At 45.9% G+C, this 12,397-nt stretch overlaps 1 protein-coding gene across 4 annotated transcripts in view; it reads right to left on the reverse strand.

Annotated features, from left to right (window-relative positions):
- Positions 1-3,623: 3,623 nt before the first annotated feature.
- Positions 3,624-12,397, reverse strand: part of PDZD2 (PDZ domain containing 2) — a 176,225-nt gene continuing 167,451 nt past the window's right edge. For all 4 annotated transcript variants that reach the window (XM_033164801.1, XM_033164800.1, XM_033164803.1 and 1 more), the window contains 4 exons: positions 10,458-10,559; positions 9,146-9,410; positions 6,644-6,778; positions 3,624-4,440 (listed from right to left, as the gene is read on the reverse strand). In XM_033164801.1, coding sequence (XP_033020692.1) covers positions 4,274-4,440; positions 6,644-6,778; positions 9,146-9,410; positions 10,458-10,559 — 669 coding nt within the window. In that variant the 3' untranslated portion in view covers positions 3,624-4,273. The remainder of the gene's footprint in view (positions 4,441-6,643; positions 6,779-9,145; positions 9,411-10,457; positions 10,560-12,397) is intronic.

Below are 12,397 nucleotides of genomic sequence, written 5' to 3' on the forward strand. Positions count from 1 at the left end.
TTAAAAGCTCAACAGTAACAAGTCATTTCTATCTAGAACAAGTTAAACGGATCAGCATAGAAATTTAATTAATCACAACTTTTAAATCGCAGTCAGCATTTTATTACATAATCCTCGTTTAGTGTAGGCTTTTATATAACAGACAGGAAATGCAAGATGGTATGTAAACAGTTTGACTATTTTCTGAATAATGCTCTTGAAATCATACCCCCAAAGAAAAGTTTCAAAAATTAGAAGATATTATGCCTCAATTTCTGGATGAACATCAAATTCCATGTGCATTTAAATTAGGAAGATGTTACATATCTATCCTGGAGGAGGTGTTTGAATAAACCTTAAGAACTGAGGTGGGGGTAAGTGACAATTCTTAGAAGAAGCCCCCTGCAATGGTTTAGCTGTTTTGGAAAATATCAATAGTGTAAAGATTTGTATATTGTAGCCAGCTCTCCTAGGTTCCATCTCTTTGGCATCTCCTCTGCTTCACATGCAGACATTGTCAAGTAAATGGAAGGCGGGCACCTGATTGGAGCAGAAGGTGGTGTCAAGAGATTGGGGTTACTCAATGGGGCCTGGGAGCTATAGGAAGATGGCTGAAGGGCATAGGAGACTGAGGAGAGGCGATGGGAAGAGCTGCAATATTTCTACAACATCCTTGCTAATGCAACTTGCTGCCCCTTTGCTAGTCATCACATATGTATGCCAGACCATAATAAGGGACCAGATCCCTGATATGCTTTCTATACATATAGGGATGGTACCAATGTTCACCAAGCAGTGTGTAAGACTTACAACTTGCACAGAGCTCTTCCTGAGGCTGGCTGGGTTTCATTTTGTTTCAAGGGGAATGAAATTAAGCTCTACTCGTTTATTTCCCACCTCAAGAGTTGTAATGGAGAAAACACGCAAGATTCAAATGCATTGCCTGCCTGATGCCGTTCTGGCAAACGTATGTATTCAGATAAAATAAAATAAAATCGCACAGAGTAAGGCTGGAATGGCCTGAGACAGACTCTCTCTCCCACCACAAATACGGAAGATGTTTGTATTTTTAAAAGAATGAATGAAGCATTGTCTCCTTCTGAAATTTTGACTCTATATCCCCTGACATTGACACAGCAATTTAAGGCAATCCCTGACGCTAACACAGCAATTTAAAGAGCAAACTATCATTTAATAAATTTGATCTCTAGTATTACTTATACGCTGTCTTTCAGGGCAAAGGCGTCCCCAAACTAATTTCTCAAGGAAATTTTGTTGACACCCGTGTATTTTTCAACCGCACCTGCTATCTCTACATTAAAGACTATCTCAGTCTCCCATCTTTGAACAAAGTTATCTGTCAGAATGACATGTGCGTTGACTATGGATTAAATATTCAGCATCAGTGCATGTGATGCTCTGAGGAGTGTTTTGTTTTTTAGAGAATTGCAAACTACACATCTGTCATAAAGATTCATGGGTGGTGGAGGAGGAACCCCAGCAACTGGTGGACATGAATAGGGTGCCTATCCCCAGTTCAATGAACCCCAGTGAGCATTGTGATGCAGTGACAGATACAGCCACATTCCCTATATATGTAGAAGTCTGCCTCCACATGTGGATCTCGCTTGCTCGACTGGGGAAACGAGATTTAAGTACCTTCACAGTATCTGTATCAAGAAATGCAGCAATTGTGCTTATAGATGTATAGAAAACCACTTAAAACCAACACTTCAGAACAGAAGCAGCAGAAAATACAGTCACTCAGAACTTACAGGGGAATTTACACCCCCAATACAAACACTTTCCCGTCTTTTGTTTCCTTCCGGTTATCCAAACTCTCAGGGTCTATCCTGACTTCACCCCAGAAAGTACGTTAATGCAATTCTTTTCTGCTTTATTTAAAAAAATGTGATTATATGGAACATGGGATGAGTAACAGTTTTTGTTAGCCTGGGGGCCACTTTTCTTTCTTGGCCGCCTTCTGGGGGCCACATGCCAAGTCCTGGGCAATGCAGAGGCGAAAGTGGGGTTGTCATCCAAGCAAACGAAAGGTGTTATTAGCATTCAAGGACTCATTCCAGCCAGGCAAAAACATTCCAGTTAGGGACAGTAGGGGAGTGTAGCTGGGGATGGGTTGTGGCCTGAGGAGATTCCCAAGGGCCAGACAGAGAGGCTCTGAGGGCCACATATAGGCCTGAGTTTTCCCATCTTTGATAAGAAGGAAATTTACCATGGTGATAGTTCCAATTCTTCCGAAAACCAGGCCATCTACTCTCTAGCTAGCTATGTAATTAGAGGCCAATAGGTTTGAAAACCAGGATCATAAACTCTGAATGCTGAAAGAATACAATTTATGGTGTGTTCTTCTAGAAAACCACCGATTGTTTGGAACATTTTCTCCCTAGACATATTGCTTTCTGTGGCTTTCTCCAGTGTGAATTGAGTAATAGTGGCTTAATCCTAAGAGTTGAATGCATTCATATAAGTATTCAGATTCCCCCCCACCCCTCCAAGAATTCTCATCTCTATGGTGAAAAAAACCCCAACACTTGTAGTTCTGGTTTTAACCCAGTTGTTCTTTGCTTTTTCATTGTTTGTCTTTATGTTGTTGTTTTTGAAAACTCTATAAATGCATCTTTTAAAAAAAATGCTTGCTCCAAGCCATTTTGAGGAGGAACACCCAAAGAAATATCACTTAGAAGAACAGGGAGATTGTCTCAGACGTTCTCCCATTTTTAATAGACAAATGCTTGACCCACAAGTCAGCTGAACTCAAAACAACATGGTACAGCTACAAAATCCCTGTTGCCACAAAAAAACAGGGCAGGTTTCATCTGTTAGGGTGTTATTTGACTAAGTTTTAGTCAGAGTACGCCCACTAACATAAACATAGCTAAATTAAGCCCAGTCATTTCAGTGGGCCTACTCTTGAGGAAAACTTAGTTGAATACCACCCCCTAGCTTGCTAAGTGTAAAAATACCCAGGACAGACACACAATTCACCATCTTGACTTTTTAAAACATTACCCAAACTTGCTAAAGTACTGTATGCTTTCCCAATAAATAGTTTACCAGTTATAAAAGTCATGTTGCGTGTTGTTCATTGAGCACTGAGTGAAACTCCAGCAGCTTAGCAAGGAAAGTGAGGCAGAGATTGTCACTTAAGCTTGAGATGCCTTCGTGGCTTGCGGCTCCCGTATGAACATATGGAACTTCCTCATACCAAAATCAGATTGTTGCTCCATATAGCCCCAGCACTGCTTGCTCTGACTGGCAGCAACTCCCCAGGGTCCCAGGCACAGTTGTCCAGAGACTGTGGCACCCAAAATCCTCAGAACTGCAAATGCCAGCAACTGAATCTGGAAGCTAAACTACGTGTTTCACTTATTTCCTTACACACGAATGCCATGTATTCCTTTAGACATGGAACCCAAGATGATACGGTTGCCAGGTGGTCACGCACCCAAGCAGTCCCCAGACCTCAAGTTTCATGTGCCTTGAGACCGTATCCTGGTATTTCCTCAGAGAGCCACAGGCTGTCTCCCTAGAGCATTGAGAACCATTTTTCCAAGTAATAGTTGGGTGGACCCAAAGGGGACATTCGAATCCTTTAACCGCAGCAGGGAGAAACCAGATACGAATCATATTGCAAATTGTACTCTGCCAAGCTTTCCCATGCAACCTATGCAAAGTACCGTTTATCGCACCATCTATGAAGTGAATCCAACGTGCAGTAATTAATTGATAAAATGATAGGTTTGTTTCGCAGTCAAGCAACCTGACTTTCACCCATAGTCCACCCAGACGTGTGAGCTTGGTTGGGGGTTGTCCAGGCAATGCGGCAGCTGCACTCTGCACGTGCTCCGTGGCAGTCTTTTTCACTTCACGTAATCCCAGGCAGATCGGAGCTTGCGTTGAAAACAGATTCCAAGACTGATTTCAACAGCTTTGCTTCGGTGCAGCTCCAAACAGGTGACTGATGAGCTGGTCTTGAGGATGACAGGAAGGAGATTCAGATCAACAGAAGTCCATGCAGCCAATAATAATAATACTGGGGTTAGTGGTGGTGGAGGAAATGAGGCCATTTATAAAACACTGGTGCATTCGCTGGGATACATTCCTGGCTCACGTATCTTGATGTTCCTTGGCTGATTTTAGCAGTCTGACACAGAACAACGCCACTGATTCAACAAGGCTCAGCTCTTGCAATGTGTTTGTAATGGTTCCATTGCACACAACCTGGAAGGGTGTGCCACAAAGGTAAGTTTAGGTTAACAAGTTTCAATGCCCATCATACTGGAGGCTGATGCTTTCTGATAAGCAATTGGACAGGTCCCTCCGGGACAGATTTAATGATGTTCCAAGCATCGTAATGCATGAGTCCAAGTAAGGATTTCCCACCAATGGCCAGAATTTCATCGCCGGCTTCCAGTTTTCCTGCTTGTTCTGCAGCGCCACCTGTTGGGGGGAAAATATGAAAGTCAGGACCAAAGAGCTGAAGCACAGAAGAACCTCACAATTCAAACACAATTCAGTTTTGATTTCCAAGACTCAGCTCTGCAGTAAAATTCCGTTGCAATTCACACAATAGCAGAAGTTCACTGTGGTTCCTGGGACTATGTTGGACTTCAGTTTCTGGCCATCATTCCTAAAACACTTCTAAAGTTGCAAAGTGTGCTGCAGTCCACATCCACAGGAAACTTCCAAGGCTAGCCTCTTTTATCCCCAGTTTCCAAAGCAGGAACTGCGTCTTAAAGACAGGGACTTGCCTGAGGCCAGGCAGGGAAAAGGGAGTCAACTTTCAAGCTGGAGATGAACGAAAAATGTCCCGAGGGCAGCAAAGAAGCCCAGCCAGGATGGGGCGAGTAACTGAAAGGGAAGGAAGACCAAAAATTCCAGCCTGTCCCTGCTTGAAGAAGAAGAGGAGGAGTTTGGATGTGATATCCTGGCCGAAGGAGTCTCAAAGTGGCTAACATTCTCCTTTCCCTTCCACCCCCACAACAAACACTCTGCGAGGTGAGCGGGGCTGAGAGACTTCAAAGAAGTGCGACTAGCCCAAGGTCACCCAGCATGTGGAGGAGCGGAGATGTGAACCCAGTTCACCAGATTACAAGTCTACCACTCTTAACCACTACACCACACTGGCTCTCACGTATCAACCTGCTTTGAGTTTGGTGCAGCCCTGCTTTGAGGAGAGTCAAACCTGAAATGGCTTGCACCCACCTCACTCCTTCTTCCTGCCAGCCATCACCCCCTTCTCCAAGGAAGAAAATCCAGAAACAGGTTTAAAGAGACCAGTTATCTTGGCCCCCATGGCACCCTGGGGTCTCCCACCCCCAGGCAAGTTTACTGGCAGCTGCAGCAGACGGGGGTGCTGTTTTCCTTTATATGTTTACTACGGTGGTGAGGATTGCTGCCAAGCACCGGTTGAGGGTACAACTGCCCACTGTTTGTTTTTTTTGCAGGTAGTACAGATAATCCCACACCTCATTTGTTTACACTGCCTTTCTCTGATTTAGCTGCTAATTTCCATGGATTATGTTATATCACTTAATTTCACAGAATCATAGAATTGTAGAGTTGGAAGGGACGCTGAGGACAAACTAGTCCAACGCCCTGCAATGCAGGAATCTCAACCAAAGCATCCATGACAGATGGCCATCCATCCTCTGCTCAAAAACCTCCAAGGAAGGAGAGTCCACAACATCCCAAGGGAGTCTGTTCCACTCTTTTGCTGCATCTGATTGACGAAGAAATCATATGCCTGCCTACTCCACATTTGACTTCAGTGGGATTTACTCCCAAGCAGGGGCATAGCAAGAGGGGGGTGAGGGGGGCAGTTCGCCCCGTGTTCCATAATGGAGGGGGTGACAAATTATCAAGGAACATTTTTTTCTGGGGGGGGGGGGAAATGAATTTTTTTTTTTTGAAAATGCCTGCTCCAAAGGTCTTATCTTACTATACTAGGAATTATATAGCTATATATGAAATTTCATGCATATCAGTTAATATCTTGACCCTCCTCCACCAAAATAGCTGTTCACTTAGCTGTTTTCCTATGTCATGAAGGCTGAAATTTCAGTTCAGTGGAGCACTTACTGTTCCCAACCCTAACCCTGTGGAAAGCCATCTAATTAGACTTTAATTTGATTTTGAGATTTTTTAGGAGGTAATTTAATTATTTTTTTATTTTATACCAATGTTATGTATCTGATGTTAGCCACCCTGAGCCCGACTTTGGCCGGGGAGGGTGGGATATAAACAAATTAAAAAATTATTATTACTTGTTATTATTCCTTTGTAACAAAATATGAAATAACGTAAAACAATTTTTGCGGGGGGGGGGGAATCAATGGGGGGGGGTTTGACAATAAATTTTTCGCACCGGGTACCACCTGACCTTCCCATGCCGGGGGGACGGGACAAAAAATGTTTTGCCCCCGGGTACCAATTTACCTTGCTACGCCCCTGCTCCCAAGTAAGTTTTTATGATATTGCTGCACATGTCAGTTTGGCTGTCTGTCTGGAAACAAAAGCGGAGCCTCAGAGCAACCGTACGCAGCTGATTGCTGAAGGTATTGTTACTCCCCTCTGAAAAGAGAGGCAAGACTATGCCTACAGAAAAGAAAACAGAAACTTTGGAAAGCGGTTTTCAAAGTACCTTTAAAAATCCTCTTGACGAGCAAAGGTCTGTCTCCTGAGATTGAAGCTTTCCCCCCATCCAGGCTGAATCCCAAGCCAGCAGAAGTCTTCAGAAGTTCGACACAAATGGCTTCGCCCCCCTCTCCATTTGTACCTTTGGGGTGGAGGGAAACATGTAAAGAACATTAACTCTGCTTTGTTCTAATGTCCAAGTTTTGGGTTGCCACCGGGACAGGGAGGTCATGCCAAAAGGGAATGCATGAGGTAGTCTTTAACAAAGCAGCACAAGTCTCCTTATTTCCCAGCCCCTTGGGAGGCATAAAAGATCATTCACAGTCTCTCATACCCTGTGTTATTTCCATTCCTTGGCATTGCGAAACCTTTGGACACAACGTCGGGATTCTTTCTGGCTATTGGCATGGAGCTCCAGCTATTTTGCTGGAATGGTTTGATCTTGGATTGCAAAAATGTGTGTAAATCCAAATACTTTTGTCTCTGGGAGCGAGGCTCCAAAATGCTCATATTCACTACATTATTTGCAAACCGGCATCTGAGAGACCTGAATCTGATTTCCAGTTGGTCTAAGTGGAAACCGACCAGCTCAGTTCCACATGGCTTTGACTAGGCCTGCCTGGAACTCCTAAGCACCTATCTACCTGACTGTGAGAACATCTTAAAATGTGGTTTGGGTTCCAAAGAGTCCAAATTAAAACCCAAGTTTTTCATTTGCTCCATCCAAGTTCATAAATGCAGACAGTTAGAATCCAAGTTGCATGGGCCCCCACCCCAAACCCATTGGTTCTTCTTTGGGGTGAATTCACCCAGTTATTGTGCATCTGGCTCCAGGTTTTGGAGGGCCCTTGGGTAATGCCCTCGTCGCCCACCACGGCTCTTCCTTCCACCCCCCACAGTACTCTGTGTTTTTATTACTACTAACTGCTAGCTTGTCATGCAGACAGCCAATGACAGACCCTCCAAGTGTTCCCATTTTCCAGAGACAGTCCCAGATTTACAGAAGTCATCCTGGTTTCTGATTTGATCCCAGAATGCCCGCTTTCCCTTAGGTTGTCCCTATTTTCATCGAACTGATGTTGGGTGGTATGAAACTATCTGACCCCCGAGCCATGGAGATAAGTAACCACAGAACATTTAGAAGACATCTGAGGGCAGCCCTGTATAGGGAAGGCTTTTTTAAATTATTTAAATGCTTCATTATGTTTTTGTATATGCTGGGTGCCGCCCAGAGTGGTTGGGGCGACCCAGTCAGATGGGTGGGTTACAAATAATAACATTATTATAAATTATTATTGTAAAAGGAAGTATGGATGATCCCTAAGAGGTAAGCCAGGCATAGGCAAACTCGGCCCTCCAGATGTTTTGGGACTACAACTCCCATCATCCCTTGCTAACAGGACCAGTGGTCAGGGATGATGGGAACTGTAGTCGCAAAACAGCTGGAGGGCCGAGTTTGCCTGTGCCTGAGGTAAGCAAAGAGGCATTGGTGAAGAGAAACAGCAGATCCAGGTGACTCTCATCACTGGACTCCTGCAATAGACCCTTTGCCAGGGGCGTCGCTGGGGAGGGGCGGTGGGGGCGGGACGCCCCCAGTGACAGGGTGAGCAGCGGCGGGTGGGGGTGACAAGCGGCGGCCCCTCCCGCCACTCCCACGCGCCGCTGCTCCCTCCGTCACCCCGGGAGCAGCAGCACACAGGATGGGGTGCTTCGCCGCTTTTTTCGGCGGGGGGGGGGGTCGACCAGCGAGGGGGGGTGTCACGCTTGTCACCCCCTCCTCGCTGGTCACCACCCCCCGCCGAAAAAAACCGCGGGGGGGGGGGGCGGGGAAAGCCTGGAAAGGAAGCAGAGCAGGCGCGTTTAAGCGCTGCTCTGCTTCTTTTTTCCCTTTTTCGCCGCTGTTTTTCGGCGGGGGGGGCCCCGACCAGCGAGGTGGGGGTCACGCTTGTCATCCCCTCCTCACTGGTCACCACCCCCCGCCGAAAAAAAACCGCGGGGGGGCGGGGAAAGCGTGGAAAGGAAGCAGAGCAGGCGCGTTTAAGCGCTGCTCTGCTTCTTTTTTCCCTTTTTCGCCGCTGTTTTTCGGCGGGGGGGGGGCCCGACCAGCGAGGTGGGGGTCACGCTTGTCATCCCCTCCTCACTGGTCACCACCCCCCGCCAAAAAAAACCGCGGGGGGGGGGGCGGGGAAAGCGTGGAAAGGAAGCAGAGCAGGCGCGTTTAAGCGGTGCTCTGCTTCTTTTTCCCCTTTCCGCCGCTGTTTTTCGGCGGGGGGGGCCGACCAGCACCCCCCGCCGAAAAAAAGCCTCGGAAAGGGGGAAATCCCCCCTTTTTGCATACACATGCGTCGTGACGTCATGATGACGTCACGGCGCACGCGTCGTGCCCCTCCCCCAGGGGGGTGCCTCTGCGCTGCCGCCGCCCCCAGCAGCGCAGAGGCTAGCAACGCCACTGCCCTTTGCTGACCATGCTGACTCCAGGTGCCAACCCTGCTTTGAACCAACAGTGTACCTGTTGCTCTTCCCACTGTTGCAGTTACTAAGGATTTCCTGCCAGGTGTTGACGTTTCAGACCCGGCAGGAGAACGCTTTTCTCCGCCTCTCTCCTTCTTGATGACGACGACGGCGTATTTGTGGAGCCTGGCCTGGTGAAGAGCGTTGAGCACATCGCCGTGCACAGAACCTGCGAGACAGATGCCGTTGATGGAAAGGATGTGGTCCCCTCGGCGGATGATTCCTTCCTGGGATGCCACCCCCTTGGAGAAAACCCGGTGGACCTTCAAGAAGATAATATTGTGGTGAAGGTCGTCATCCAAGTAAAAGAACTGTAAGTTGTTTAACACAGCAACTGATTGATTTGATAGAATGAGTTAAACACAAAATAAATATGGACAGGGCTTCAGCAGAGGTGCCTTTTGGAGCTATTGGGAGGAAGTGTGAATTTAATAAACTGAATCTAATACTCTTTAGTAAGAAAAGCCAACTGAAGCATTTTCTTTTTCATCTCCTACATCGAGCTCAAACTTGCTAAACAAATATACAAATTAATTCTCAGTCCCCACTGTTTAAAATCTCCCAAATTAATAGCTAAATGTGTAGCTAATAATCTACTTAGTCAAGGCTGGCAGTCCAGGTTACTGCATATAATTCCTAGTACAAGTATATGTAGACATCTCTGAAACAAGTGATGATGTTTTTTAAAACTTGCCAGTGGTGGTGGAATCTGACTAAAGGTAAATCTAGTCTAGCATTGTGTCTCCAATGGTGGCAGGCAAGATGTCTCTGGGTAGATCACAAGCAAGCCATAATAGAGATAATCCTCCACATTGCTGTGGAACACGGAGGCTATTTAATGAGTTTATTTCTCGTGGCACCCTAGAAGACGTTTTCTCATGGTGCATTGGCATGCCCCAAAACAGGGAATCACTTGGTTCCTTCCAGCTCTACAATTCCGTGTTGAGATTGCTGCATTGCAGGGGGTTGGGCTAGATGACCCTTGGGGATCCCTTCCCCAACTCATACAATTTTATGATTCTGTTGGAATCATAAAAAAAATCAGTGGGAGCCGATACCAGGGGCCCTGATCCTCCAGATGTGTGGTTTAAGGCTACCCCTGGCGTTCCTCTTTGGCAGCATTGTGTGTGCACCAGGGTTTATTTGGCACCCGGGCCCATTTCCCTCTCTGATCGCATTAGCAGATGGTACTCAGAAATGATGCAAGCAGCCGTTCGCAACAGGGCTTTATGGCTGCTAAATGAGCACTTGATCTGATTTCCAGCTGGTTTTGCAACCCACTTATGAGAAAAGATGCAGTCACCACTTACGATGATTGATTTCTGTTCCAGGTCTACTCCTCCAGCAACGCTAAATCCCAGGCCAGACCCTTCCTCTTTATTCAAGACTACAAAGAGAACGTCTTCTTTGCTCTGACAAAAAGACAAAAGAAGAAAAATATCCTAAAGTTAAAAGCTCGGGAGAAATATTCGCAAACGTGATGAGAAAAGACCCATGTTTATAGAAGTTCTTCCTGGGAGATATTTTTCTTTTCTTTTTTTGAATTAGACTGTAAAGGGTATATATTGAAAATAGCTATAATTTCAAAATACTAAAGGAGTTCTGGTAAGACTGGGAAAGACATTCTGAGTTTATTTACGCTGCAAGGAAATCACAAAAAGTCAACTAAACCAGGATTTGGTTTGAGCTATGCCTTCTCAGGGGTTAACCCTAGAACCAAAGCTAATGCCATGGCCCAGCCATGTCTTAATAATAAAATAAAATGTGCAATGGGCCCTTCCAATGGCTTCCAGCCTTAATATTATGAAGATATTCTACTACTGCCAATTTTATTTGTTGCCTTAACTTTTTAAAAACCATTACAATTTCATAGTTGTGTTTCGTTTTAATTGTTCCACAGCTATTGGGTTGTATCCAATGGTGGCTTTGCCATAGACCAGGAGCAAGGAACCGTCAGGCCACAGAGCCATTTCCTGGACTTATCCCTCACTGGTGGCAATGCAAACAGGACCACAAAAGTGCCATCCTTGGAAGCCTCTTTTGAGTGGTAGCTGAAAAGAGCATTGTGAGCACACGAGGAGACTGGGAATGAGAAGAAAAGAGGTGCTCCGCCACCTCTTTGCATCTTCCGCCCGAGGCGGATATCTCAGTCTGCCTCATGGTAGGGTTGGCCATGTAGGAGGAAGCAGGAGATGGCTGGTTCCTTCTGATCACCTGGCTTCCTGGCAAGGGAAATTCTGCTCAGAGATTTCCAACCCCTTTGACTGGAAGGTTATGCACTTCCTCCTGGGACTGGCTTAAGTCTGTCGGTGCAGCAAGAATGGAGCCAATCACCGATTCCAGAGAGGTCCCAGTTTGAGTTTACAGGATGTGGCAGGACAGTAGGCCCCCAGCAAGTGGTATCTGCCTAACTGCGCCAACAGAGCTTTAGATGAATTTAGAAGTTGACGATCATCCTACTGTAGACTAAGCGCCAGTGCTACGGATTGCATAATGTTTTCCAGCCTTTGTGCCACTTTGGACTTAAGAGCAGATGTGAGAAAGTATGCAGACACAGACCGTGTTCCAAGAAGCATTTCAGTTTCATAAATATTTGAGTTCTTGGATTTTACAAACCGGCATGAATAAATAATCTCTCTAAAGATTCCATGTGAAAACACTTAAAAGTGCATTTGATTACTTTTGGCTGGGAACAAAACCCAGTCTTCGTATTTCTGCAAAACTCGCCAAACCCACCTGGCTCAGCTCAACTCATGGGACTAACAAGCTCTAACCAGGTACCGGAATAGAAGAAAGGAGTTCTGGGAGGTCCTCCTTCTCCCAGGATTCCTCTTACCTGGACCTACAGCCCAGATCAGGGGCCTGAAGCCTACACAAAGGATACAGACTTGGAGGCAGATGGAAGTTGGGGCTGGGCAGGGCAGACCACAACTGTGGTGGTTTTCAAAAGCTTGTGTGCCCAGTTGAAAAAATAGAGTTTGCGCAACCATTATTGAGGTATTAAAGGCACCAGCAAGCAGACCTCTATGCAGCATTATGCGAAGGTCTTGTGAAATTCTAACTCTGCAAATTACCAGGCCTGGAAAATTGCTAGTAGTCCAGTTATTTTCCTGATGTGGTAACTTAATATCTTACCAAGTGGGGTAAGGCGATTAGGCAAAGTGAGGTGGCCACCCTCAGACAGGTGATTTGGGGTGACTTGAAATGGTGGCAAACCCATTAGTTAGTTAGTTAGTTAGTTAGTTATTAT

Source organism: Lacerta agilis, chromosome 11, assembly GCF_009819535.1.
Source record: "Lacerta agilis isolate rLacAgi1 chromosome 11, rLacAgi1.pri, whole genome shotgun sequence".
Classification (NCBI taxonomy): Eukaryota; Metazoa; Chordata; class Lepidosauria; order Squamata; family Lacertidae; genus Lacerta; species Lacerta agilis.